The sequence below is a fragment of the Eretmochelys imbricata genome, chromosome 7 (assembly GCF_965152235.1).
Source record: "Eretmochelys imbricata isolate rEreImb1 chromosome 7, rEreImb1.hap1, whole genome shotgun sequence".
Lineage (NCBI taxonomy): Eukaryota > Metazoa > Chordata > Testudines > Cheloniidae > Eretmochelys > Eretmochelys imbricata.
In genome coordinates this window covers 15,506,803-15,534,688 of record NC_135578.1, presented here as the reverse complement: position 1 = coordinate 15,534,688, position 27,886 = coordinate 15,506,803, and the positions used below count along the sequence as shown (strand labels likewise).

The following is a 27,886-nucleotide window of genomic DNA, read 5'->3' as shown; positions in this document are numbered from 1 at the left end:
TATTTTGCATTTGTCCTTGCTGAATTTAATCCTATTTACTTCAAACCACTTCTCCAGTTTGTCCAGATAGTTTTGAATTTTAATCCTGTCCTCCAGAGCACTTGCAACCCCTCCCAGCTTGGTAACGTCTGCAAACTTTGTAAGTGTACTTTCTATGCCATTATCTAAACCATTGATGAAGATATTGAACAGAACTGGACTCAGAACTGAAGCCTGCGGGACCCCACTCGTTATGTCCTTCCAGCATGACTGTGAACCACTGATAACTATTCTCTGGGAATGGTTTTCCAACCAATTTTGCACTCACCTTATAGTAGCTCCATCTAGGTTGCATTTCCCTAGTTTGTTTATGACAAGGTCATGTGAGACAGTATCAAAAGCTTTACTTATGTCAAGATATACCACACCTACCACTTCCCTGCATCCACAAAGCCTGTTATCCTGACAAAGAAAGCTATCAGGTTGGTTTGCACGATTTGTTTTTGACAAATCCATGCTGACTGTCACTTATCACGTTTTTATTTTCTAGATGTTTGCAAACTGACTGCTTAATTATTTGCTCCATTATCTTTCCAGGTACAGAAGTTAAGCTGACTGGTCTATAATTCCCTGGGTTGTCTTTATTTCCATGAAGCATGGAAGCTCTAAAGCAGAGCAGGACAAAAAAAAAAAAAAAGTCTAAAATCAAAAGGTTTTTTTATTGCAAAGTGTCTGAAAACCATTGTGTGGTTTTTCTTCCATTTTCCAAATATTTTCCTGATTCCCCCCCTCCCAATTATTTTAATTAATTTATTTACCTGGCTTACAGTCAGTGAAAAATGTCAATACTACTTTGATAAATTAAAAAAAAATATATTAGAAAAAGGCACTAATTTTTCCACAAGACCAAAAATCCTGGCGATTTTGTGAAAAAGTTGGGGGCAGGGGCATGCTATTGGTTTGTTTTTTCAAATCTTTTTTTATTAGTAGGGCAGTAGGGCTAAAGAAAATGGGGTTACTCGGTTCAGACAAGCTATCAGAAGTTCTGATTCTTATCTAAACTACTACAAAATGCACAGAGGCTTCAATCCAGCCCCACAAACCCCAAATCTTTCCTTTCAGCAGCCACCTCTGCTTCTCCCCTTGCATTACTCCATCCCCTCCTTGCAGAAGACTCAAGGGGACTTTCCCCTATTCTCTCAGCACTTGCTGGGACCTCTGAGGGAAAGGATGTGGTCTCGGAATCACACTCCCTGCCGCCACAGACAAATACTTTAACCTGGGCTACAGGGAAAAAATCATTTCCAAGGAGGAGGTCGAATAGGAGGTGTTTCGTTACCCCCACAGTCAAAACACTTTCCAAACCTTCCCAAACCACGTGGATTTTAGCTAGTGGTATGAGAAATCTGCTTTCGCCCACCCCCACAATCTCTGCCACTTGGCCAGGCAACACATTGGCCTTCGGGACCACACTCTGCTTAACCAGAGAGATCTAGGCCCCTGTATTCCTCTTCCCCAAGTATTCCCTGTCATCAATTTGGACAGCCTTAACATGCTCCATACCTGGTTTTGCACAGGCTAACCTCACAGAACCAATATGATAGGTTTCAATTGCTTGGGGGGGGGGGGGGGTTCTGTATTGAGGACAGCAGAACTAACATGAGCTATTGGTTGCCTGCTTCCTCTCAGCATAGTGCATTTATTCCTCAGGTGATCAGTGGAATTACACTGATAGCACCTTTTGGGCGCTTCTGCTTTTACAGGAGATTTGGGATAGGAGTTACCAGTAGAGGAATGTTTTTGGGTAAGAGAATGTTTAGGCTCCCAACCCCCTTCCCTTCTCTCTTCCCAGGGGCAAAATGGGATCCTCCCTTCCCACCAGTTTTAAACCCCTCTTTCTGTGGCCTGCCCTCAATAGATACCTGATTCTGTTCGAAGGCATCAGCTAAAAAAGCCATCTCATCCACAGACTTTACATCTTTGTCCCACAGACACTGCTTTACATAAGCCTTACATATGCTTAGGAAATGCTCTTGAGCAACAAGATCCAACATTCCCTCAAAACTTGCCACTTCTCTACCCCTCGCTCATTTTCCCAACAAATCTTTCATTTTGTTTACATATTCCCCATTACTCATACCGAAAGCCCTTTTAAGATTCCTAAATTTAACTCTATATTTTTCAGGGGTAATCGGAAAACTTCGCAAAACTGTATCTCTAAATTTACAATTGTCTAAAACATCTTCAATAGGCATTCCATTTAATACATTTTGAGCTTTACCAGTTAATTTCGCAATCAGGTTAGGAACTCTTATCAGGGATTTCATCAATTATACACAGCCTTTCGAAGGTAGTCAGATATTCAGCAATATCATCTCCTTCACTGTATGCTGGACATAAGTGTTCCCATTTGTGGATTTTTGGAGTGATGGGAATTGTTGGGGTCGGGGGGGTTTGGTTCTGCTTCTCTAGCAGGTCCGATTGGCGTTTTTGCTCACTCTCTCTCTTTCTTCCATGGCCCTCTCTGGCTGACTCTTCCTTTTTCTTCTCTCTCTCTTTCTCTCTCGTTTATCTCCAGTTCTTTCAATTGCAATAATCTCTGGTGCTCCCTTTCCTTATCTGCAAGCTGCAGCCTAAAAAGCTCCAACTTCGCAATCGCTTCACTGCTTTCACTCATTTTCCTGTTCTTACTTCCCTTTCCCGAAACAAACAGAAAATAAATAAAACTGTGACCTACTCCTGACTGTTCTTAGCCACTGCACTTAAGACTCACTTAAAATCACAAATATCAGTGCTTAAAGTATGAATTTCGCTTGGAGTAACAAGCCGTACATACACCCTGCTCACTGCGCCACTGTGACGTTCCCCTCTGGTGTTATCTGGACCAGTGATCTGTTAGCTCACTCCAATCCTTGACTCCGGGAGCCAGCCTTATCCTCCTCTGTTGTGAGAGCCCCCACTCCTGGGCTGTTCACACAGTCTCTAGCATGTAAGCTGCTCCTTGAATTGTGCAACTGAATGACACTAGCCAATATCTCCGGTCCCAGACACAACCCTAGGAACCTCCGTCTTGCACTGTCCAGTTATGCCCGCTGGAAGCTTACAGGAGTTCATCAATTGAACAAAGAAATTGATATGTACCAGGCTTGTCATCCCAAGGGGAGCCTCTGACACACTTCAAACCAAATGCACTGCTTCAGGTACAAACAAACAAACAGATTTATTAACTATAAAGATAGATTTAAGTGATTATAAGTCAAAACATAAAAGTCAGATTTGGTCAAATAAAAGAAAAGCAAAACGCATTCTACGCTGATCTTAATGCTTTCAATGCCATTTGTGACAAAGTTCCTCCTCTGCCTTGGTGGGTCCTGTGCTAATTGGCAGATCTGCTTGTGTCAGACATTCACGGCAGCCCTCAGTTTGGCCACTTTTGCTAGTGGCTCAAACCTGCTGTTCATTCAGCTACCCTCATCACTGGCCAGTATGGGGAAAAGGAAGGAGAACAATTCTCAGAGTCTCTGCTGATCCATCTAGTGGGTCGGGGGACAGGCCAGGGACCTTCCCCCCTGGTGGGACCCAGTCCAAGTCAACTCCTCTTATATCCAATAGTGGGGTGAGGGATGGGGCCGCCTGCTACTCTGGGTTCCAGCCCAGGGCCCTGTGAATCAGCTGTCTACAGTGTTTCTTGTAACAGCTGCATGACAGTTACAACTCCCTGGGCTACTTCCCCATGGCCTCCTCCCAACATCTTCTTTATCCTCAACACAGGACCTTCCTCCTGATGCCAGATAGTGTTTGTACTCCTGAGTCCTCCAGCTGCATGCCCTCTCAACTCCTTGTGCGCGCTTCACTGACTGAAGTGAGGTCCTTTTTAAACCAGGTGCCCTGATTAGCCCACCTTAATTGATTCTAGCAGCTTCTTAATTGGCTCCAGGTGTCCTAATTAGCCTGCTTGCCTTAATTGGTTCCAGCAAGCTCCTGATTGTTCTGGAATCGCCTGTTACCTTACCCAGGAAAAAGGGACCTACTTAATCTGGGGCTAATATATCTGCCTTCGATCAATCTCCTGTAGCCATCTAGCCCAACCCTGTCACACCTTACAAACTTAGATGCTTCGCACCAAAGGCTGGCTGGTTGCTCTTCAGCCAGGCTCTCCCCATTGATCACCACTTCAGTCACTTGGTGGTGTCTGTAGGTGTAGGTGGGAGAGAGAGAGAGCGAGCATGGCAAACCTCTCCCTTTTATCAAGTCCTTTCTTCCCTCTTGGCTTTGCCCTCCGCCCTTCAGAGTCAGGTGAGCATTCCCTCATTGCAGTTCTAAACTGACCAAAGAAAGCGGGGTGACTCCCTCAAGAGTCTAACAGATTCTTTTGTTGCTGTCTAGGCCAGCGCCCTTTGTTCCTGTGAGGCTGGGGTGGGTTTGTCCCATCCATGCCCTGATGAGGTGTGAATTTCCCCTCTGCTTCTGAAGAGTTTCTGTCTGGACTTGCTTTAAGCCACGAAGATACATTTTCAGCCTCATAACTATATACATGAAGTGATAACCTACAACAGCACTATAACAACAATGCTCAGTACATCATGAGCCTTCTGAAGACACCCGACATGACAAACTTTGCATTGGATATCACACAATCATTTTATGAAGATGAACATGGGGGTGTAAAGTGTTCCCCCGAGGTACAGAGTGTCACAGCGGGGCAAGGAAGTTCAGTTTTCTGCAAAGAGAAAGTTGGCAACCCTACATGTTATACAACAAATAATTCTGCATTTGGATTAGAATGTGTGTCTGTAGAGACCTCCTTGGAATTTAGCAGTCTAACTGGTTTACTGGTCTTTGAATCATACCTGGAGTTGACTCGTTGCCTTCCAGGTAAGGAAATCATCACTCAAGCTAACCTTCCCAAAAATATTTATCTTAAATCGCTGGAAAATAAAAACTATTGCCAAACAAAACACAAAACAAAAATTACCAACTGAGGCTGTATGGAAAAAAAAATCAATATAAAACTAAATCTTTCAGTTTATATTTGAGATCTCTTCCCCCCCACTGCCATTCTTTAGTATCAAGAACACCCGCCTGACAAGCTACTCTTTAAGCATTTATGCCCTTCTTACTCTTGGTCTTCATCTTATCTGAATGATAACCAAGCATTATCATCTTAAAAATCTACCCTGCTGTCACAGCTGACCTTCCATCCCCTAAAGCATCTAAAAGAATAATTCCTCTGTAGGGTGTTGTCGTTGTGCTGATTTAGAGATTCTACTTTCCTTGCACCAGGCATAGCATCTTCTCTTACGCATCACACAGTATTGAGCACACTCAAAGCACACAGACAGTCCTCATCCAGTTAGTGAAGCCAAAAACCTCCTCAGCAACAAAAGGTGGGATACACCATGTGTTCTTGCAAGCAAAGTAAGCCCACTTACTTTGGTAGTTAATGAGGTCACTAACACTTTTGAATTACTTGGATCCACCCTTCCACAACCTATTTTAGCACCTGATTAAAATGTATATAATTTATCAAGGGGAGAAAAAAAAAACAGTGCCAAAAGGGGGGGGTCAGATTGGTGTTACTCAAACTCCACCCACAACCCAAGCTCCACCCCCTTATGAGGCCAAAGATGAACTCTCAGGAAACAGCGCAGAACTTCATTATACAGCTTGGGGGGGGGGGAGGCAAGAGGAATGTTGTGATCAGCTTTGAAACAGTTAACAGCCTATACATTTAGATTCCATTACTAGGGTTCAGAATTAAAAACCCATTAAAATGAACAGGAACCTCTCAGAGATTTCTGTTTCAGACAGTATGCAGACATTTCTGCATCAGTTTACATTTCTCTGTGTAACCCTAAGAGTTATGTTTATATGTGCGTGTGTGTATATTTTTTTTTTCCAAGTAAAAGCTTTGCTTGCTGTTGGAACCAAGAGTATAGCAAGATTCAAAAATGATGGGATTCTGATACATTTAACAAGAATATCTAGAATTATAAACTAAAAAAGTTTCAGAAGAAAAAAATCTCATGCTTGGGACTTAAACCATTCTCTGTTATGGGTTAGAAGGAGATTCCGCACAGGAAAGATTATCCTACAGCTGCCTACTGCAGGACTTCTTGCACCTTCCTGTGAAGCATCTGGTGCTGACCAATATCAGAGACTGGACTGGACAGATCATGGATCTGATCCAATATGGTAGGAACTGCCATACATTTCTATGGTCTTGTCCTAGGGGGAAAAAAAGATGTAAGCTACAAGGAAAAGCAATGAATTCACAACCCAGCTCAATGGAATCCTGGCTTTTAGAGTCCAAGCTGGAATTTTTCCCAAATACTCAGGTTCTAAGAATTCCAATCAGGAGACTTCTAGGGGGAGGAGTGAATGCATAAGTATTCTTTCTACATGGTACTATGAAAAAGCAGATAACATCTTGTCTTTATCCTCAGCTTCTTCAAAAACAACAGCTTTAATTTAATGCACACTGAGCAGAGATGACTGGAATCACTAACAAGAACAGGTATAGTCTCTCTCTCTGACCCCCTTTCCTCACCCTGGAGACTAGCAGATCAACTAAGGACTAACTCCCCTAATTTGCCACCCCAACTCTGCCTCCTCACTTGTTTCAAGTTTGCGGGTATTGGCTCGAGATCATGCACTGCTCTAAAGATTTCCGTAAATCTGGCCAAAATTATTTCCTCTTCAGGAGTGCTGCTCCCTCTCATCCAGTTTTCTGACTGCCTCATGCCTATGGCTCTGTGTTTATTTTTCCCCCTTGTATAATTTTTAACCTCAGCCAATCAAGGTTTCATTATTTACTAAATAAAAGATCTGTAAGTGCTACCAAAGTCCCTTGGCATAACAGCACTTTGAAATCGGAGAGATAATTTGTTCCAATTAAACCAGGAGAGAATCCTAATGGCATTCTAGAAACACTCAGTGATTTTGTATTTCTTTTGATGCCAAACTCTTTCCTACTGCTGTCAGCAGATCTAGGGGAAGACAAGTGCTTACTCTATGAAACTGACTGAAAGCTACAACAAACATTATAACTCAAAGTAAATACAAGAAGTCATATTTCTAATCAAGTTATTTACATTGTAAAGTCTAAGCAGAAGATAATTGCCCATGTTGAGAACTCTGCACTAATTACCTTCACATATGACTGATGTTTTACTCACTTCTGGTGCATATTAATTTGCAGATCTCTTATTTGACAGTGCCAGTTATATGCATTATATATGAAGACTTGCAGAAACACAGTGCTTATTATCACCGAGGCGACGCAACACTCTTTAATAGTCACTATTTGAAATGTTCATACAACACACTAGTTTATTACCTCTCTGAGCCAGGCTTTAACTTTCACCAAAAATTAACAACACTGAATATAAACAAGGGCTGGGCAAACTAGCTTGGAAGGAGATTTGGACATTTTTAAGCTAAGCTGAGTACAGCCAGATGGAAATGCAGATACACATGGCCCCAGCAAGAGCCCAGAGAAACCCTCCAGTTTAATTTAATCAGAAACTTCTCAGAATTTTAGAGTTGTTCATTTGTGTTTGATCCTTCGCTCTGACCAGTAAGTCTGGACTGAATCTTTATTCATGAACTGGATTGAAGTTAAAATGGTAAGTGCAATGCTTTAGGAATAACCTGCTAAAGATCCAAATAAAACCACGTAAAGACAATCTGTGTAAAATTTTAGTGAACCAATAATCAAGACTATTCATTTTTGGGTTTTATTATGTTTTTAAATTTCCCACAAATTAAATTGGTATTAAAATAGGTGCAAAAAATTAACTTCCCCAGTTTTCTGGGTAAATATTGGGATCTGCGCAGATAACCAAGTCACTGTCCCTTCTGCCAGAGCAGTTCCAGAAGCAGAAGAAGTGGAAGAGGCAAGGGCACCATATCCTCATGCTGCCTCCTCTACCCCCTTCTGCTTCCGGTCCCACTCCAGACGAGGAGACGGCAGTTTGGTTATCTGGGCGACTCAAGTTACCAAGTCACCATCTTTCCTTCCAGAGTGGGGAGCCAGGTCTGGGGTCCCCTGAGGTCCACCCAGGTCACTGAGCCACCACCTTTTCCCTGCCAGAGTCGGGAGCTGGGATCAAGGGGTCTTCCCAGGTTACTGAGCTGGATCCACAATTCAGATTCGGGGAAGGGAGGGGGAGAGAAAATGTAAAAGAAAGGTAAATCTCCAGGTGAATGATAGCGCTTGTAAAAAAAAACAAAAAACAAAAAAAAACCCCAAAAAACAGGAATTTCTCAGCAAGAATAAAAATAAAATCAGTTAATACCAAAACGGAAGGGCCTTACAAATATGTTTTGCAAAAGAGCATTTGAGAAGCTCAGGGCTTGATGTTCAGAATAATTTTAGTTTTCTATAATGCCGTCTTGAAGAACTCACTGATATTCATAGGAGTGAACTGAGACTATCTTGTGTCCGTTTTCAAGTGACCTTCATAGGTAAAAGAACGAGCAAATAGAGGCCCCAAAGGTTCCTTTTTGGATTGCCAGACAGTGAAGGGATTACCAGTCATGAATCCTCAACAGCCCCTTCCCCCCCTTCTTTCTTTGTCCCCACTTAACAATTTAAAAATACTTCCAGCGATCAGCTGCTGAGAAGAACAGAAGGACTTGCATATATCCAGGACCCAAACCATCGTGGTTTACAGATTAATGCTGGCACCTTGACCTTTGCTCAGAAGCCAGTGAAGCACCCTGCACTTCGTCGGGTGCAAGTGATGCACCAACAATCAAAGGAGAAAATCAGTCCTAGACTCAGATGTTAGCAGATTAAATATCTTAGTTTACCTTGAAAAACCTAGTGAAATGGAACTGCCATACTCTCAATTGAAAGGACAAAGGAGTCAGTTATTCACAGCAATATGTCAAATGCTGGAGCTCACAAGCCCCATAGACAGCTCATGAAAAAGAAGTGACAATGTTTTGCTGGGATGACAACACTATTTACATTGCTAGATCTATGTGCAGAATCATGCTTTGCTCCTTCTGCCTCTGGGCAGGAGTCCTGATCTTCTCAGGACTGTCTTCTTAGTCAGATATGAGGGGAAGTACTCTTGTGATTTGGTTTGTCTCAGCACAGGCAGAGGAGCAGACTACACATCCTTGCTCCAGGCAGAGTACGCTGAGCAAAATGTGTCCTGTGCATGACCCATGCTGAGTACCTACTCTGCTACAACCACTTCACACACATGTACTAGGGGGAACCCTCTCATTGAGGATTTAGCTTAAGGGGTGAAGACAAGGTGTTTTACAGCTTACTCCTAGGTTGAGTTTGCTTATGTAGACGTTAGAACCTCAGGGTTATGAGCACGTCGGGAATGGAAGTTGTTCATAACTCTGAAATATTTGTAACTGAACAAAATGTTAGGGTCGTTCTTTCAAAAGTTTACAACTGAACATTGACTTAATACAGCTTTAAAACTTTAAGTTCAGATGGTTAAAAGCAGCATTTTTCTTCTGCACAGTAAATGAAACAAGCACAGAAACTGTTTCTTTACCTTGTCAACAAATTTTTAACTTTCTTTTTTTTTTTTAGTAGTTTATGTTTAACACAGTACTGTACAGTATTTGCTTGTTCCCCCCCCCCCCCGCTGCCTGATCACGTACTGCTGGTTCCAAATGAGCTGTGTGGTTGACTGGTCAGTTCGTAACTGCTGTTCATAACTCTGAGGAGGTTCTACTGTATTTTAAAAAAGATTTTTATTTGAGCTTTATGTCCTATAGAATTTACAAATACAAAGTTACAGGTGATCCAAAATAACCTTTTAATGGGAGTTAGGTCTCTACTATAGAAAGGTTAAAAAGCACTACAGAACTGACTAGAGAATGAAATGTTTTCTATGGGATTTTAGAGTATTTAAATCCTACTGCTTTTCTATAGAACCTATTGCTTTCATCCCTATTAAACAGGATTTTTCCCATAAAGGCCTAGATGGGAATCTTGTAAAAAATTAAGGCAAGGTGAAAGAAAGAAAGAAAATCATATCTCGTATTTGAGGATGGAGGAAAGGGAAAAAATATCCACCCTAGAGGCAATTCTCTCCTCATCTTCCACCAAAGTGGAGTTTCCACCCTCATCCCCACTGTCTATCCTGTAAGCTTCACCAGGTTGAAAGTAGACCACGAGATATACATGGGCTCTCATTCCTGACATGTGGAGGTGAATTGTCATTTTCTATTCAGAGCTCATAAATCAGAAGCCTGGTATAAAACTGCAGGATATGCACAGAAATTTCACCATTTGTTTTATAGTCACGTTGAATTAACAGTATTTGTACTGGAATTGAATAGTGGATAGTTCACATCTTTTTGCAACTATGTGCTACTTAAGGAACTGCAAGCTGCATCTAGCAAAAGCAAAGCTAAGAAGGAGCCAATAGGAGCCATTTCTTGACAGCTGACTCATTTAAGTGTCAGAGAACATTGAGGATATTACAGGAGAATGTTTCTGGAGATAACAGCTGCTTTCCTTAGCACAGCCTACAATTTGTTATCCCCTGTGCTTCAAGGCACCACTGAATGACAGTTTTAACACATGATAAAGTTAAATTTCAGGGGACTGGTTAAACAGTGGACTTACTTCACATCCATATTTAGCCATTTAAAATGGTCAAGAACGATGAACTTGCCCTAACTGAAGAGTGGATCAGTTGAAGAGGGGAAGAGTTCCACAGTGATCTGTGACTGATTCAGAAGTAGCCCAGACCATTTCCAAATGGAATCACCAAATGGAGGGTGTACATAGCAAAGAATTGGTCATGTGGGGTATCAATCAATCATATGGAGTAATCCCCTAACCACCCCAAAAAAAGTTTGCTATCTGTGATCTTGTACCAAAAAGCAAGCAGTCAGAAAGTATTACCTGGTGGGAGGGGGAATGTGGTACAGCAGATTGTCCTGAGCACCAAGTCTAGAAACCTAGGTTCGACTCCCTGTCCTGACACTAAGGCCCTCCGTCCCAAAGTGACTGGATAATTTTGCCCCCAAGATGGTTCTTCTCAAGGTCAAGTTTGAGGCACATTACCCATGCTGTGCATTTTCTGTGCATACAGGGAGCTTCAAGTAGGGCTGCCAATCAGCACTGCTCTAGTCCTAAATGGGGAAAAAAACAAAACAAAAAAAACCCAGAAATGCACAGGGATTCAGTAATGCTGAAGCAGAGATTTCAGTTGGGGAACAGAGCACAGGAGCTAGAACAGGAATGAACAATGAGGAACAGGCCAAAATCAGCTCTTTCAAGGAGCTCTCCTTCAAGGAGAAGTCTAATTTTTTTTTTCATTCTTTCAATCTTTGCATCTCATTTCCTGTTCAAGTGAAACATCAAGTCTTTAAATTCAGGAAAAAATAGCTCTGTTCTCATTTATTTTGCTCTCTGTCTGTCTCTTCCTCCTCTACCAAGCCCAAACACCCACACAAGATAGGGATGAGGGTTTCAAAGTTCACCTCGGGCTCCGGTAAGATTGATTTGTGTGTTCAAGACAGGTTCAAAACACATAACTTTCATGACTGCTAAAAGACTGGTCTTTCAGCTACCGTTTTCATGACCAGATGAAGATCTGAGTTAGAAATATATCCCATCCCAGGGTTGGTCAGTTAAGTAGGGGCTATCTCCCCAGAACACAATAGATGCATTAGCTTAAGTTACTCCATGTCAGACGGAGCTTTATGCATCTCAGAAGTCTGAAACATTTGGATAAGTTATTTTTAAAAATACCAAATGCAATATTTTAGCATACTAGGCACCTCTCTCCAGCTCCATTTTGTTTTCATATTTCTCAGCACTTTAGAGAATCAGGTTTGTAATTGGAGGCAGCATACCCCACTGGTTAAAACAGACGTATAGAGTCTAACACCTAGAAGTTCTACTCCCATCTCTGCCAACAACCTCTGTATGGCCTTGGGCACTTAATTTCTCTCTGTCTCAGTATTTCCCCTCAACCTTTGCATATAAAATAGTGGTTATATCTACCCCTTCATGAAGAGCTTGAGACCCATTGATGAAGACCACTAAGTTTTTGTTTTCAGTTACTGTAGAACTGTTTGAAGTCCTCTGAAAAGTTTTATATTAATACTCCCAGTATGGATATGAACCAACAGTTTTGATTCATGAGCATCCTTAGTAACTTTTCAGAAGGCTCAGGTGCCCCTACTCACTTGGGCAGAGTCTGAAAGCTTATTAAGGAAGAAAGTTAAGTGTGTTAGCGAGGAGGGCCAGCTGCAGAGGAGAACAGAACAATAGAATTACCTTAAAATAATAAGCAGGCCACAAACTACAAGAACTTTTGATTGTATTAAAAGGAGGATAGGCACTGATCTGGTCCCCCCTACCCCTAACAACTCATCAAGGCATTTCATTCCCTTGGGCTCTTGTAACTAAGTATAATATTTCATTAAATATCCTGTTCATACCAGCTTATGTACTAGGGAACACACTAATTTTAGAAAACTGATTAGCTAGTTCTTTCTAACCGAATGTTATTGTAGCGAAGGTCAGATTTTGCATTGAAACTATGGCAACAAAGCCACAGTATTCTTTTGTCTACAAGGTTGGGACTAGGTTTTAACCGTACTGTTCCACTTAACAGCTCAACTCTGGATTTTGGCAAGCCTTCCCTCAGTTCTACCTGAACTCTCCTGGACTTTCAGCAAGGAAAAAATGTTTAAATATATTTACAGTACCCAGATGATACAAAAAACATTTACATTAGTAAGCATTTCAGTTACTTCATTTTTAGTACCAAAGTACTTGTGAAGGCATTTCCCCCAACCACGTCATTAATATAAATTAATTTATTCTCTCAGCTTGCCTGTTAAGTAGGGGATTAGCCACATTTTTCAGATAGACAGTTGAGATGGAGGAAGTCACTTGATTTCTCTAAGCCACAGACTGAGTGTCACCAAGACAGAAACTCAGAAAAAGCAGGCTCTGAGTTCGTCTAGTCCTTTAGCCACAAGCCCAGTCTTCCTCCTGTGTAAAGTTCCAGTGTATATACATGCCCACTGTATATTCTGAGGACGTTTGCTCCATCATTTATAAAACTACATCTGTTTTCATTTATCTATGTGCAAAACATGAGCATGTCTAAAATGAAAAACAAAAAAACAGTTGGCTGAATGCTGCACGTTAACCACAATATTCCATCCTAGTGCAGATCAATGGGGGAGCTCAACCTGGCCAATCCACACACCATTCACATTGTATACCAGGGAGATCTCTCTCTTTTTCCCTCCCCCTACCTGTAAACTTTCCTGTGCAGGGAGACACATTAGAGAGTAGAGCTGTCCACATCAATTTGTCTCCCGTGTACTTTCCTCAACACCACTGTCTTGGTGCTCCTTCTCCAGGAAATACAGCAACACCACTCCAGAGAGTCACAGTTAAGATATCCTGCAAGCTAGGCAGCCATCTCAGCGAAGTACCCAAGTGTCAATAAGCTGGGAACCAAAGGTACTGAATGTCACTCCCATTTCCAGGCGCATGGAAAGTCACCAAGCCAGCTACAGAATGCCAGCCTGCCTTAAGAAACAGGCCAATAGTGAATAAGCATCCACTTCTTCCCACAGAAGAGAATGGAAAAAAATCAAACTAATAAAAGTTGTTTTCTCCCCCCCAATACAAAATTCAAAGGTTCAAATAGATACTGGGAGCTTATATGATTACCTAATGATAATAGTTAATGCTAATAAAGAGACATGTTGAGGAGGACATAAAACCTCATCCTTCAGGGGTCAAGTCAGACTAACTATTACAAACTGGGGTAAGAGCTTCATGGGAGGCAGATTATCCCACAATTGTTTATTGGGGGGTTTCCTTCAACCTTCCTCTAAAATATCTGGTGTGAGGCACCATTAAAGAGACAGTTTACTGGGCTAGGTGGACTTTGGGGCTCATTCAGTAAGAGAATTCCTTGGTTATGGTAAATTCTGCCCTCCGATGGCTGCATTCAAGTCTCATGCAAGTTAATTATCCCTGCATATCTTAGGCAGAATTTAGCTCCTAATATCTATGGAAGTTAGTATACAACCTCTACATTCCAACCATGTTTGTAAAGAAGGGGCAAAGTCCTCTCCTCTTCATTGCATGTTAAAACAAGCTAAAGACACTGGACATCATTCATTAGAACAGAATGTATCATGAGTTATGGCACAGAAGTATCTGAGGGACACCACTATTCATGTAACAAATGTAACTGCAGAGCTTGAGATACTTCTCTGGGGCAACCACAGTCAAATGTTGTTGTAAAGCTCAAGCACTGTACTGTTTTACCTACCATTTCTCTCCAAAAAAGCTCAGCCTATTGCATTTCACTGGTGTTTAATGAGTCCTTTTTGGCTTTTACCATATGTCCAGTGCAGCATTTTCACATTTGGGTAGGTATTAAAAAAAATGCATTTCCGCTTTAGCTCACGAGAATATACTTTTGGAACCTTTAATTTCGGTCGGCACTTCGACGCCAGAGTGATAAGTGCTATATAAAATTCTACCATGGATAGACAGATGGGTTGCATGTTGAGAGTTCAAAATTTCAGGAAGATGGTATGTATTTAAATTATGTATGCTACCAGCTGGAATGGTAGAACAAACCATTGTCGTTCCAGTATGGTCTAAAGTGATCAGCATTTTTGAAGATGCAATGTGCACTCAGACTGTTCCATGGGCCCCTTCCTCTCACAGTCTAAGGCCTTTTTGGCACATCATCTAATTTGCAAGTTGCAAAAAAGTGCAAAAGTCTTAAGCACCTAAATTTGTCATTGTTTAGTATAATGTTTTTCCCCAGTCATGTGACCAGAACTCCATTCTTAAAAAGTTTCTTGGTTTAACAGAGACCATGACATCAGCATAGATGTTGTGAAGGACTAAGAGACAGCATTAAAGTGTTATAAGTCAGACAGTTAAGAAAAATCCAGTGTAATAAGCAGAGGTTTACAACTTCACCCTGTTTAAACTTCAGATACTCAATGAGCACATCTCAATCTAACCCATGAATTTCAAAACTGAAATGGAGCCACATTGCCAGTATGATGAGAAAAGCATCTACTTTTCTTCTCCAAAACCACCACACTGACCATGAGCCCCCAGAAGAGTACTTTCCAAAAGTTACAGTATAGTAAACTCACGACTGAAATCATTTCTGTATACTGCATGCATAAAGTTTGTGCTATTAGTTTAATTTGTTAATTCATTGTCACCAAAATATATTTGAGCCACTACCAGATAAATTTAAATGGAAAGAAAAAAAATCCCATGAGAGTTCTAGATACCCTGATAATTAATATGAACATTAAAACAATAACGCTCTCTACTCTCCATCATTCCAAGAACAATCTTCTGCCAAACTCCTATCAAAACAGATGCTCTTTGCAGCATAGCCAGATAATCACCAAGTGCAAGCTATTTTGGAGCAAAAGGTCATTTGCAGCAGCCCAAATTGCTCTGATTACTCTCATCCGAGTGGTGGTAGGAGGAAGAGAATCTATGCATAGATATGTGCAAGCACTGACATTTTCCACAACTCTTTTTAGGTGAAGCTAAACTGATATAAAATGGCCCACATTTCTGAGAACAGGTATACTACACTTGAACTAAAAGAGGAGTTCATTGTAGCTCTTAATTCTGAGCTATGAACAAGTCAGCAACAAAATATTCAGCATTCCAGTATGTGGGAATATACAATCAAGAAACGTGCAGCAGTGCTATAGTTTATGGAGTTAGACAACCTGTGTACATGGTGTGATCTGGTTCACATTAAACAAAGCATTTGGGTGCAAACTTTCGAGTCCTGATGGCACGTATGAAATGTGCATCCTTAAGAATCCTCAACTCTGTATTAAAAAGATATATATTGATCTAACTGAACGCAGATCATAATGTAAAATAATCCCATCAAAACAGCCAGCATATACACTAGAAATTCACTCTACTATCCAGCTTCATTTCAAATACGCACTCTAGTTACAAAAAGACTGATATGTTCAACATTAGCCTTAACACTACTAGATAAGCACAATAAAATGCTTCATGATACCATTATTCAGAAACAACATGGATTAGGATCCAACGAAGAAACAGAAATTCAACTTCTCATCTTTTGCTTCGCTATGAGGGCATTTTAAGTCAGAGATACGGGCTCATTCCTTGAACGTTTTGCCAAAAAGAAGTGTTGCCTAGCAACAGCTAAAACAATGTTCTGTGAAGGAGGTGGCAGCTGGATAAATTAACCGAACAAGCACATATTTTCCTTCACTATACTGCAGTGGAGTTATTACAAACTATCCAGTCCAGTCCATCCTGAGGTTGCAACAGGATCCATGTCCTGAATAAATACATTTGAGCAATAGAGGGAGGCTACTTGGCAAGCCCTGACGTCTTCCATCATGTTAGCATACAGGTTTACAGCACTGCTAAATTCTGACGGGAAACAAACACACCTATAAAGACTGCAAAAGCACATTAAGTCTGTACAGTATGAGCCAGGGGTTAAGCCACAAGACTCTCAAGATCCTACACGCAGGTTCTATCACCAGCTCTGCTACCCACCACCTGTGTGACCTTGGCCAAGTCACTTAGCCTCTCAGTGCCTCCCTTTCCTCCTCATCCGTAAAACAGAAATTCACCCCCGAGAATCATGCAAGTTCCAAGCATTATTACTTTCATCCCTCTATCCCCAGTAAGAGATTTGATTGCAATTCATTCGTAAGTTCTGCACAAACTTGTGTATATAAAAAGGTGTCATGGAAGAGTCTACAATGAGAGTCACAATCCTATTCAAACAGCCTTGATAGCATGAATAAAATGAAAAGGAGTACTTGTGGCACCTTAGAGACTAACCAATTTATTTGAGCATGAGCTTTCGTGAGCTACAGCTCACTTCATCAGATGTATACCGTGGAAACTGCAGCAGACTTTATATATACACAGAGAATATGAAACAATACCTCCTCCCACCCCACTGTCCTGTAGTGAGCTGTAGCTCACGAAAGCTCATGCTCAAATAAATTGGTTAGTCTCTAAGGTGCCACAAGTACTCCTTTTCTTTTTGCGAATACAGACTAACACGGCTGTTACTCTGAAACATGAATAAAATGTGATCCCAGCTTTTTTAAAAACACCTGTTAGCAGTTTTCAATCTTTCTGAGCTGAGCTCCCTCTTCGAGTTACAATTTTTGATTGCGCCTCCCCACCAAAACCCAGACAAAAAGAGGTGAGTCAGGGGGTGGAGGTGGTACTCCCTGCCCAAGCCCCACCGCACTGAACCCTGAGCCCCACCACAATGGGTTGGGGCCCGAGCTGCCTGGCATCACTGCTCGCCACCCTCCCTTGGGGGGGCGGAGGGGGAGGGTACGCCCCACAGTTTGGAAACCTCTGGCCTAAGAGGATAGTTTTTACTATCCAAAAAATAGCACAGATTATGGATTTGTCTTATGTTTTAAGAATTGTGAAACTAGGATTTTATTGCTACAGATGTCATTTGTACCGAGAATATATTCAAGCTCGGTAAAGAAAATGCTGTTTACGAAATATATTTAAAATATCAGTCTTCCCACTTCATTTTTGTAGGTGAAGGATGTAAAGGCGTGCCAGCATTCAAAACATGAAAACTCTTGGCACTCCAAGTCACTGACAGTGGCTGAGGACCAATACAACTGAACTAACAACCTTCCTCAAAGCTCTGGGAAGCATGCAAGTTTCTTGCATCAGACACAAATTTCCATCTGATGTTTTAATTTATTGTGGCAGCACACTGAAGCTTCTTATCCTTTTTTTCAAAGCCCAGCAATATTCTGTCTCAGCCCACATCTCAGAAACTTCAGCTCTTATGTCATCCCCTCTTTCCACTGCACCCCCTCTTTCCACTGCACCATCTACTCTCCATTGCTCTCCCAACAAAACCAGTCCTGAGGCCCTCAAAACGGTACCCTTACAAGTTTACTTCTGACCACAGTAACTCAAAAGCTTAAATAAATTTCCTTCTTCCACTCCTATCTCCCCCTTGGGATGGAACTCCTTCTGTATCATGGGTCACCAAGGCACCATGCTCATCCAGTTCTTCCCTCACAACTCACCCCTTTAACATTGAACACAAGGACTGCATCATTAGTGGGCAAAATAATACAAGAACTATTCCTCTTCTCAGCTGCACAGAGAATCCTTCAAAAAAGGCAATTAGTTCTAAGGCCCATTTTCAAGTAGTGAGTGTGTTATTGGTGCTTAATGATACTTATGAGGTATTTATTATAAAAAGATTTGTGTGTGAAGTAGTTACATCAACAAACAGATTATACATGTAACTGAACCATTACACATATGGAAAGCGGAAGATATTCTAAAAGTTGTGAAGTAAAAGCTATGTATCAGAATATCAAAGGTAAAGTCGCCAAGTTGACAGTGGAGCTTTCAGAGCACACTACAGGCGACTAATTGTCCTCTACGCAACAAGACTTTTTAATCCTGAAATACTGATAGCTAAGTGAAAGCAGAAGGGCCAAATTTTGCCATTGGAAATATATGTATGCATTTTCCGTTTAATTCTATAAAGGTCATGCATGCTTATCAAAGCAGAGAATTTGGCCTTAGGCATCTCTTTACCTTTACTGCTGTATTAAAAGTAGTGGTATCTTTGTAAGTTTACCTCTTACCACAGACGCTCAAGCAGGTTTCTGCACTTCTTATAAAGAGCATCAGCCATCAAAGTGAAATCCACAGTCATGTTTCTGACATCTCCCATTGAGAAGGTGAATTTTAGGTATTAACTGACATCTGCACAGCTGAAAGCACAGCTCATTTGAAAGCAGATTCTCAAAGATGTAAAGCAGATTACAACATGTAAACATTTTCTGTTCATGAAGACATGCTACCCGCTAAATCACTGGCCTTTGACTACCTGGGCGCCTACTCTAATGGGAAACCCAGAATGTAATTAACCACATTCACTTACTTACAGCAATGCTTTCTGAATGCCCCCACAAGTCAAGCTAAGATTAGACTTCAGCATATTCATATTCTCTCCTTTTAGGTCTCATGGAGAGCAGGCTTCATTACAGCCTCCCAGATCCCACCTAATGCTATGCTTCAGCAAGTACCATGTGAAATCACTGTCACACATTCAATTACAACATAGAATACAGAGTGTACATTGCTCACTTTATATTATTTTTATTACAAATATTTGCACTGTAAAAAAAGTATTATTTTTCAATTCACCTCCTACAAATACTGTCGTGCAATCTATCACGAAAGTGCAATTTACAAATGTAGAATTATTTTTTTACATAACCGTACTCAAAAACAAAACCATGTAAAACTTTATAGCCTACAAGTTCACTCAGTCCTACTTCTTGTTCAGCCAATTGCTAAGACAAACAAGTTTTGTTTATTTTTTCACATTGCAAATATGTGTAACAAAAATAATATAAAGTAAGGACTCCACACTTTGCTTTCTGCAATTTAAATCAATATATTTGAATAGTAGGAAAAGCATCCAAAATATTTATTATTGTTTAACAGTGCAATTAAAACTGCAATTAAGAATGCTTAATTTTTTAAAGTCATTTGACAGCCCTAGTTTTAGAACATGTGAGAGACCAGAGACCTTGCTGGGGACTGGACCCAGCCCATAGGTTGAGGGTATCTGTGCTATCTACCTGTTTTAGTCCCAGTGCAAGTGATTTTGCAATATTTTAGCGAGAGGAAAATGCTTGAGGACAAAAGTTACGTTTACCCAAACTGCAAATCACATCCCTGGAGGCCTGTAGCCGCACCCACACTAACTGTAGTCTAGCTAGCTTGTTAAAAATAGCAGTAAGGATGCCACGGTGTAGTCCAGTGCCAGCCGCACAAGCAAGTACATATCAGTGGGATGGAGAGTGGCAAGCAGGCTTGTGCAGCCCACCCTGCAGAGTCCTCACAGCTATTTTTAGTGAGCTAGCTAGAGTACAGCCAGCACGGATATGTCTAAATGAGCTGCCACCCGTACCAACTGCTGCAATGTAGACATAACTGTCACTCTAAGACCCTCTCAATGCCAATTGGCAGTGGGCCCACTGTTCTGTGAATTTCCATCAGACCGGACACACCTATAACACATAACTATCATAGTATTTATGTGTAGTCTGTAAAAGAGTGACATGTGTAGTATCAAATGAAAACTGGTGACACACCGGTCAAAAATATCACTGTGTGATGTATGTACAGACAGCGTGTACAGAATTAGGTGTGTGTCCTGGAAATGTGTTCCGAAAGTGTGTTTTGGAGCAGACTTTATAAACACATTTGTCCTAGACAAAGCAATGTTGATTTGCATGTGTCTATAACGTAAATGGAGCATGGGGATGTCAGAGACGATGGGCAATTCATTTGCATCGGAGGTAAACACCAGTTATCAGGAGGATGAAGACACTGCATGGCATCAGCACCCTGGAGAACACCACATGTTGAGCCCCAGGGGGTATAAAGGCAAAGAAAAAGGGTATCTTATGATCCATCACTAAGGGAACAAAGAGGCCAACACTCTTTGTGCCTATGACCGGTGGAGCCCCAACTCTTTGGGGTGGAGACGCTGAGAAGTAACTGGAGGTGAGAAAACTTTTAGACAAAGCTTGAAGCCTGCTAAGATTAGATGTAGTCTCTTAGAAGCATGTTCTACTTCTGTTTTATTTGTAACCAATTTCTATTACCTCTGCATAGTATCACTTAGAACTTATTTTTGCTTTATTATAAATCCATCTCTGTGCTATTATATTAAGTGAAGTGTGCACCCTTGGCTGAGCCAGCAGGCTGGTGTGTATTCTGTCTCTTTGGAGACAATGGACTTGGTAATTCTGTGAGCGCCCAGTGACAAGTCTGGATGCTGCAGGGGAACACTTTGGGAACTGAAGCGCACCAAGAGTTAACCTGCAAGGCAAAGTTAGGACTGACAGAGTCCTGAGGAGTTTGTTGGGCTGGCTAATGGACTGGACCATCAGGGAGCTGAAGAACACTTTAGCAGCAGCAGCAAATCTCTCTCACTGAGGCAGAGGAGTAACAAGGCAGCTTACAGTTCAGGATGATCTGAGAAAGTGTCACAGGACCCTAATCCTCAAGTTTGACCAGCCTAAACTCTGGGACCACATGGTGCCATTTGTGCAGAGTTCAGGAGAGCCCTTCTTTAGCGATGTTAAAATATATCAAATCACCTGCTATTTAAAGAACCTGTAAACTTTAGTGGTGTCTGTGCATCTTCAGCCAAAGTTTCCCCTGTTGTGCAACTACAGCCCTTGGTTTGCTGTTGCCTTCCACTCAAGAGGAGGTTGACTTTCTCTGGTGTCTGTGTACAGCGTAGGTTGTGAGGTATTGGTGTCCCCTGTGCTAGGATGCTCGCTCTTGTCATTAAGACACTGGACTGAGACTCAGGAGACCTGGATTGAACTCCTGGCACTGCCATAGAATTCTTGCATGACTGCAGAAACTTACTCTCTATGCCTCTATTTCCAATCTATAGATGAGGAAATACTTCCCTACCCCAGCCTCTATTTCCAATCTATAGATGAGGAAATACTTCCCTACCCCAGCCTCTATTTCCAATCTATAGATGAGGAAATACTTCCCTACCCCACAGAAGGTGGCAAAGTCAACCTGAAATGCTCCAACGTAGTTTTGATGGAGGCCATATAAAAATACATAGGCAAAGGGGTGTTACGCACTTTTAAGATCTTTTGGGGGAATTAACATATAAAAGACCATTGTGCTAAGGTTTTATACCTTCCATTGCCGTTAACTGTTAAAGGAAAGAACATATAGACTTCCCTGTGAAGTCTTGGGTGAAGTTGCTTCTACACAGGTTGAAATGGTTGTCCGATTATTCATTTCTCCTTTAATAATTTACAAGCAACCTCCAAACAGAATGTTTTATATGTTGGACAAATGTGTGGTAGGTACTTGTACCTACCTGTAGTCACTAAGCTACGTGAGCGAGAATTATGTCTTTTTCTATTCTTCCTCTCACCTTTCCTGGCTCTTCCTAGTCAAGTCTGTTCTTTTTCCTTCTTAGTCTTTTACACTAAGATCAAAATTTGTTTAGCATCACGTATTCCAGTTCATGAGACAACATCCAGAACAGCAGCACTCTACTTTCCTTGGCAAATTTAACATTGAAACTAAAACTACTCTAGACCACTTCTTCAGCATCGTCAATTCATTGTGTATAAGTACACCAATTAGCCATTTAGTAACAAAGTGCCCAGGAAAAAAACGAGCACTTTACAGTGATCTAACAGCAATAACCCATTTATCCCAATTCCCTTTTTACAGGCTGTTTTTAATCAATGTGATCTCATCAGTGTTCTGAATTGTGAGGGAAGAAAAACTGCAGCCTTTCATAAAAGCAAGACCGCAATGGAGAGGGTGCATGACTTTTCTAAGGAGCTGATCACCTGCAGCTCTCAGATTTTCAATGGGATTGTTGGCACTCCACACGTCTCAAAAAATTTCATTCCAGACCTAAAGAAACAGGGTAGCAAACACAAACTGAAGGTAGTGTGCTGCAGAACATACCCATTGAAGAGATTTTACACACCCACTCTTTAACCAGCTAGTGCTCATTTTCTGTTTGTTAGGAAGCAATGCAAGATAAATGAATCTTTTATTCCGTTTCTTTGAACTTCAGGCACTAAAAATGAGTGGGGCACAGAGAAGGAATTTAAGAAACTAACTGAGAATGGACCCACATTCATTTCTTCCCTTCCCATTCAAAAATTAGTTTAACAAGGAGAAGTCACTCTGGTCTTCTTTTGACACTGCCTATCTAAGATCTGAAAGAGGAAGGTTTTTACCCCATGTGACCAAGCATATCTTTCATAGGGTTAATTTCCTGGTGCAGGGCAGGAGGGCAAACTTATCAGAACATGGTGAGGTCAAAACAGGAGCTGTTGTGTCGAATCAGGTTCACTCTCTTTCATTTTCTTTCCTAGGGTTACTTTCTGTCATTTTCAATTTCTGTCTATCCAATATTAAACCTATTTATGCTGTCTGTATGTCTTAAAGGAGCCAAATTACACATGGAGAAAAGGAAATGAAACAAACCTGTTTGCATCCTGTTTGCATCGATAAGAAAACCAGCCTAAACTAAACACACCCAAAATATGTTCTTAAACTTATGCAAGCCAACTATTTGTGAAATAGTTGCTCAATACATAAAACAGCAATGTGTCTCCACACCATGAAAGACATTGGGACTGAGTTTAAGTCATCACAAGTGGAAAAGACAGGTTCACAGGAAGATGCTAAATCACCCTACAGAAGGCCAGTAGCTCAAAGACTCTAAAACATGACATACGCCGCCATCGTTCTGAACCAGAGATAGGGCATCTTTAAACTATTAGGGTAATAAGTACACCAGGACCCCATTGTGCTAGGCACTGCACAAACACAAAACAAAAAAAGACAGTCCCTGCCCCAGAGAGCTTACTAAGTATAAGACAAGAGGCAGCAGGTGGATACAGACAGAGGGAGGAGTACAAGGAAACTATGAGACAATATTAGTCAGCATGATAGGCGGGGGGTTTCAGCCCACCAGCAACCTAACACTTATCAAGTTCATTTGCAGACATCACAGCAAAGGTGAATTTTAAGGAGAGATTTGACGCAGACGATTGTAAGTAAACTTATAATCTTACCTCTGAATTTTTTGGGTGGGTTATTAAGATCACCTGCTTCTGGCTGCACAACACATCTATCGTCCACAAGGCTGCAAAGAAATGAGCAACTCAGGTAAGACTTTTTGTTTGCAAGTGCTACTTCCTAGGTACCAGACACAAAGTGGGTTGCTTTCCAATAGTCAATCCTGTTGGCTGCTTCAATGGAGGACAGACAATTCCCAGAAACCAACTCATGCCAAATCTTTCTACGAAGCATGCAGCCAATTTGTTTGTGTTGTCCAGAACCACACTGCTGGACAGGCGGGACAATCAGTAAGTTTATCACTCCTGCTCACTGCATCTTCCTTATGTCCCCTCCTGGGGGGACACATAGATTGGCCCATATTCTAATGAAACGAGCAAAGGCCATACAGCAAGTGTCACCTCTTGGACAGATACCACTATTTGAGAATATGTTATAAACACTCCCCCATTAAAGGGCAGCAAACTGGGGGAAAAAATGATGAATGCATCAGATCACATATTACCCCCAGTGGAGCCTCAGTTAATGTCCAAAAAGCCAGGAACATAAACTACGTTAGCACAGGGACAACACACTCCCGAAAGAGAGAGGAAGGCATAATTGATGCATCCTTGCTTACCGGTCATCAAAAGGTAAAGGTTTCACCTTGGAGCCAGATAGCCAAATATACATCACTGAAAAGAACCACCAGCGTCAGGTCAAAACTGGCTTAATTATGGAGGAGGAGGAGGTTTTTTGTTTGTTTTTTTAAATAGTCCAGTGAAGGTTGGTACCAACAGAAGATCAATCTAACCTCCTCCTGCTTTACCAGGAAGGGGGTAGAATTGGATAACTGCACCTGTAAGGCGTTCCATCAGAGAGTTCCAACAGAGAGCTTCTTCTCTGAGCGTGTACTGGCAAAGACATGGGGGCGTGTCTACTCCCAAGGAACGAAGGAAACAAGGTAAGTATATTGCTGTAACCTATCACAAGTCTTATGCCTTGGACATTTTATAGACCATCTGAAACACCTCTATTTTTCATATACAGTGAAAACGTCTCAGTAAACAAAAATTTTAAAGTATCTCGTTTGACCTTCTTGGCTCAAATTAAGACCTTTCCACTGACCTGTCAAAGAGGCCTTCTACATGTGTATAAAGCACAGTTCCCCACAATGTCCTGAAGGTTTGGGACACTCCATTCTCATATAGTAATAGCTGGGAAAGACAGCTTGAGATCTAGAATATGAGAACTGTTCTTTGCAGAGACTGGTTACGTGCAGGGAGTGTCTTTGAGACAACAATTATGGAAAATCGTGAAGTGCATAGAAGATTAATTGATTCAGAGCGGTTTACATGGACTTAAGAGAAGGTGAACTTCCTATCTATACTATGGTAGATTATCACAATAAAGAAAATAATTTTCTAGTGTGTGCAACATACAAGATGAGATTTATATACATAATAAAATAGTAAAATAGTAATTAGAATAATCAGATCATTGAATTTGGAAATAGCAAAAGGGAAGTTCTGATTAAGCAGTGAAAGCACATCACAGAAATATTAAACAAGAACACCCTTCAAGATAGATTTACTTGGATGGAACAGCATTAGGATTTATAACAGTATATGTTTTCCATCCTTCATTAACTGTATGCATACGCCGTCACACACAGCATAACATGTGTGTGTTTTGATAGCCTTATATCATAATAACTGAGTATGATTACATTGATTTTTTTCTGAGAGGCTTTAATTTTCTTCAGGTCAAACAGTAAGTGAACTATGGAACAAAGATAATTTGACTATGAAGGGATATTAAGATGCTAATGCATTTCACATAGCAATTGGGATTTCTATTTAAAATCTGGCTCAGAGTACACATGACCATTTTACAGTACAATTACCTTAAAATATTGCAAACAAATTTGAAGAAAATACTAATAGAAGTATCGAGCTGCCAAGGGAAACGTGTTGGTCAGGTCTTGAAAAATACATCCAATGTCTACGTATTAACACAAGGACTAAATCTACTAGCCATGGTGAAAAATAGCTGCTCAGTAATGCCATCAAAGCCATAGCCAGTTTATTGTGGCACTGTATTTAATTAAAACGTACAGTCAAATCAACTTCCTACTTTGTTTTTTTTAATGTTATTTACTCTTAGGGTTACTTTAACAGTAGAAAAAAAAATAGTCAAATATTGGTTTTTCAATTTACTTCACCAATGTTCAGCAAGTAGTATTTGGGCAGTTATACAGCTGGTCGAATGCTACGAAGAGTATGAATCATATTTGATGAGTACCTGGGAAATCTGTCAAATACGTTCACAAAATACTATTCGACCAACCCTACTTACTACATGCTTCACTTTTATCATAATTTTTTTCCCTTCTGGCAGCATCCCATATATTCCTCCTTTTCCTATAATAAATCACGGTGCTTTTTCACTGCCTGCTTCTTTTTCTCCCACTAATTTCCCTTTCCCCCTCAGTTGCATTCTCTACATCCACCAAGGTTTTCCTAACTCCTTTCTTCTGCGTCCTTCCCACTGCCATATCTTCCTCCCCATAAAATACTTATCTTTTCTATCTTTTCAGTCATCTCCCTCCAACAGATGATTCTATGCACCCACTCATCCTCATACCTACTCAGAAAGTTTAGCAGCTATTCCAGAACCCTAACAGTTAAAGGACTAAATCTACCAGTCTGGGGCAACGTCCAGGTAAGATGCCAACCATCACTAGCTGCTGGGAAATGGGGACGAGGGGACGCTGTCTCTTTCCCCTGCTCAAAAGCTTCATCTCTCACATGCATCTGGACATTAGGAACTGAATTTGCAGCCACTATAACTGCCTCACCCACCCCCAGGTCCCTCTGACTGCTGGAAGGGAGCAGCAGTGGGTCTCTCTAGCCCTCATCCCACCAACCTTCCTGACTGCTACTTCACTGCTCATTCAGCTTCCTGGTTGCCATGGCAAACGGTCTACCAGTTACTCTGCCCTTCCTCAGCATTTTATCTGCTGTTACCCCTCTCCCAGACGTCACTGCTTCGTCCAGTGAATAGCTCCAGTGCCGGTCTCTGATGTGAACAGCTGTCCCCAGGCAGCAGGAGAGTGAAATTAAACAGGTTTGTGTTATTTTTTATTCAAAACTTAGATTCTCCTGGAGTTGATGACACTCACCATGGGAAAGCTTCCTTGCCCTAGAAGAGTGGCCACCTAACGCTTATTGATTAAGGAAGCGGCCTGGACTGGTTTCTGAGAAGAGTCGCTGAATGGCTCGTCTACCAGGGAGCACATAGTATGGTGTTTGTCAGGGTGGTCAGGCCACCAAAGGAAGTGCACCAAGCAACAGAAGCAAGCAAGGCAGGGCTACCGCTCCAGTTCTTGGTGATGCAGCCCAGCAGCAAAAAAAGTAAATACCCTAGAGTTGGAGAAGTGTGATGTTGTTTACATGAGAAATCTTAGGCACATCGGAAGAGGTAGGACCAGTCATTAGTGATAAATATTGGTGCAGATGCAATATGACCTACTCTTTTCCTTTAAAATATCTACCTAAGCTGCCTTCCATGCTCCATCAGCAGATTATGCCAAGGGGCCTGCTCCTTCCCAAGCATGAAGCACACTTCCTTACTCACTTCCCTCCCCCTATAACTTAACCGTGGCAAGCTATTTGCCCATCCCATGGTAAAACCATACCATTTCCATTCCTAACCCCTCTGTCCTCTCAAGTGAAAGCTTTCTATCTGCTACGTTGCTTTGGGCTATTTTCAAAACATGAAAAGTCTTTACAGAAGACTCCCCCAATTTATTCCATTATTTATGGATACAGGAAACACCCAGATCCATTAGACTCAGGATTACTAGCTCAGCCTTGTCGGTCTTTTACACAGCTAAGGACATGTTTCAATGCAAGACAACAGCTGCCCTTACCCCAAGGTGCTGATAAATCCATTCGTTGAGCCCTCTGCATATAGAGAGCAAATGTCTCCAATATGAAGGAAGCTTGACATCTTGTCAGACATTTCCTGCTTGTTGGTCCTAGGAAAAAAGAGAAGATAGGGAAAAGGAGTGTTAGTGTATTTACTAGGTAAAAGAATTCCCTGAGTAAGAGCCCCATAGACAACAAGCCAAAACACAAAAAAATTCAGAGTGAACACTTGATGCAATTCCAAGAAAGTGCTGACTTTAAAATGATAAAAGCTTTTTTAAAAAAAAAAAAAAAAATCCACGAGTCTAGTCAC

The 27,886-nt window shown here is 41.3% G+C and overlaps 1 protein-coding gene across 1 annotated transcript in view; it reads right to left on the bottom strand.

Annotated features, from left to right (window-relative positions):
- The window catches only part of ITPR1 (inositol 1,4,5-trisphosphate receptor type 1), a 233,385-nt gene extending 205,709 nt beyond the window's left edge, over positions 1 to 27,676 (bottom strand). Inside the window, exons 1-3 of the mRNA XM_077821751.1 lie at positions 27,576 to 27,676; positions 24,501 to 24,578; positions 23,659 to 23,729 (exon numbers count right to left, since the gene is read on the bottom strand). Coding sequence (XP_077677877.1) covers positions 23,659 to 23,729; positions 24,501 to 24,578; positions 27,576 to 27,667 — 241 coding nt within the window. The 5' untranslated portion in view covers positions 27,668 to 27,676. The remainder of the gene's footprint in view (positions 1 to 23,658; positions 23,730 to 24,500; positions 24,579 to 27,575) is intronic.
- Positions 27,677 to 27,886: the final 210 nt, after the last annotated feature.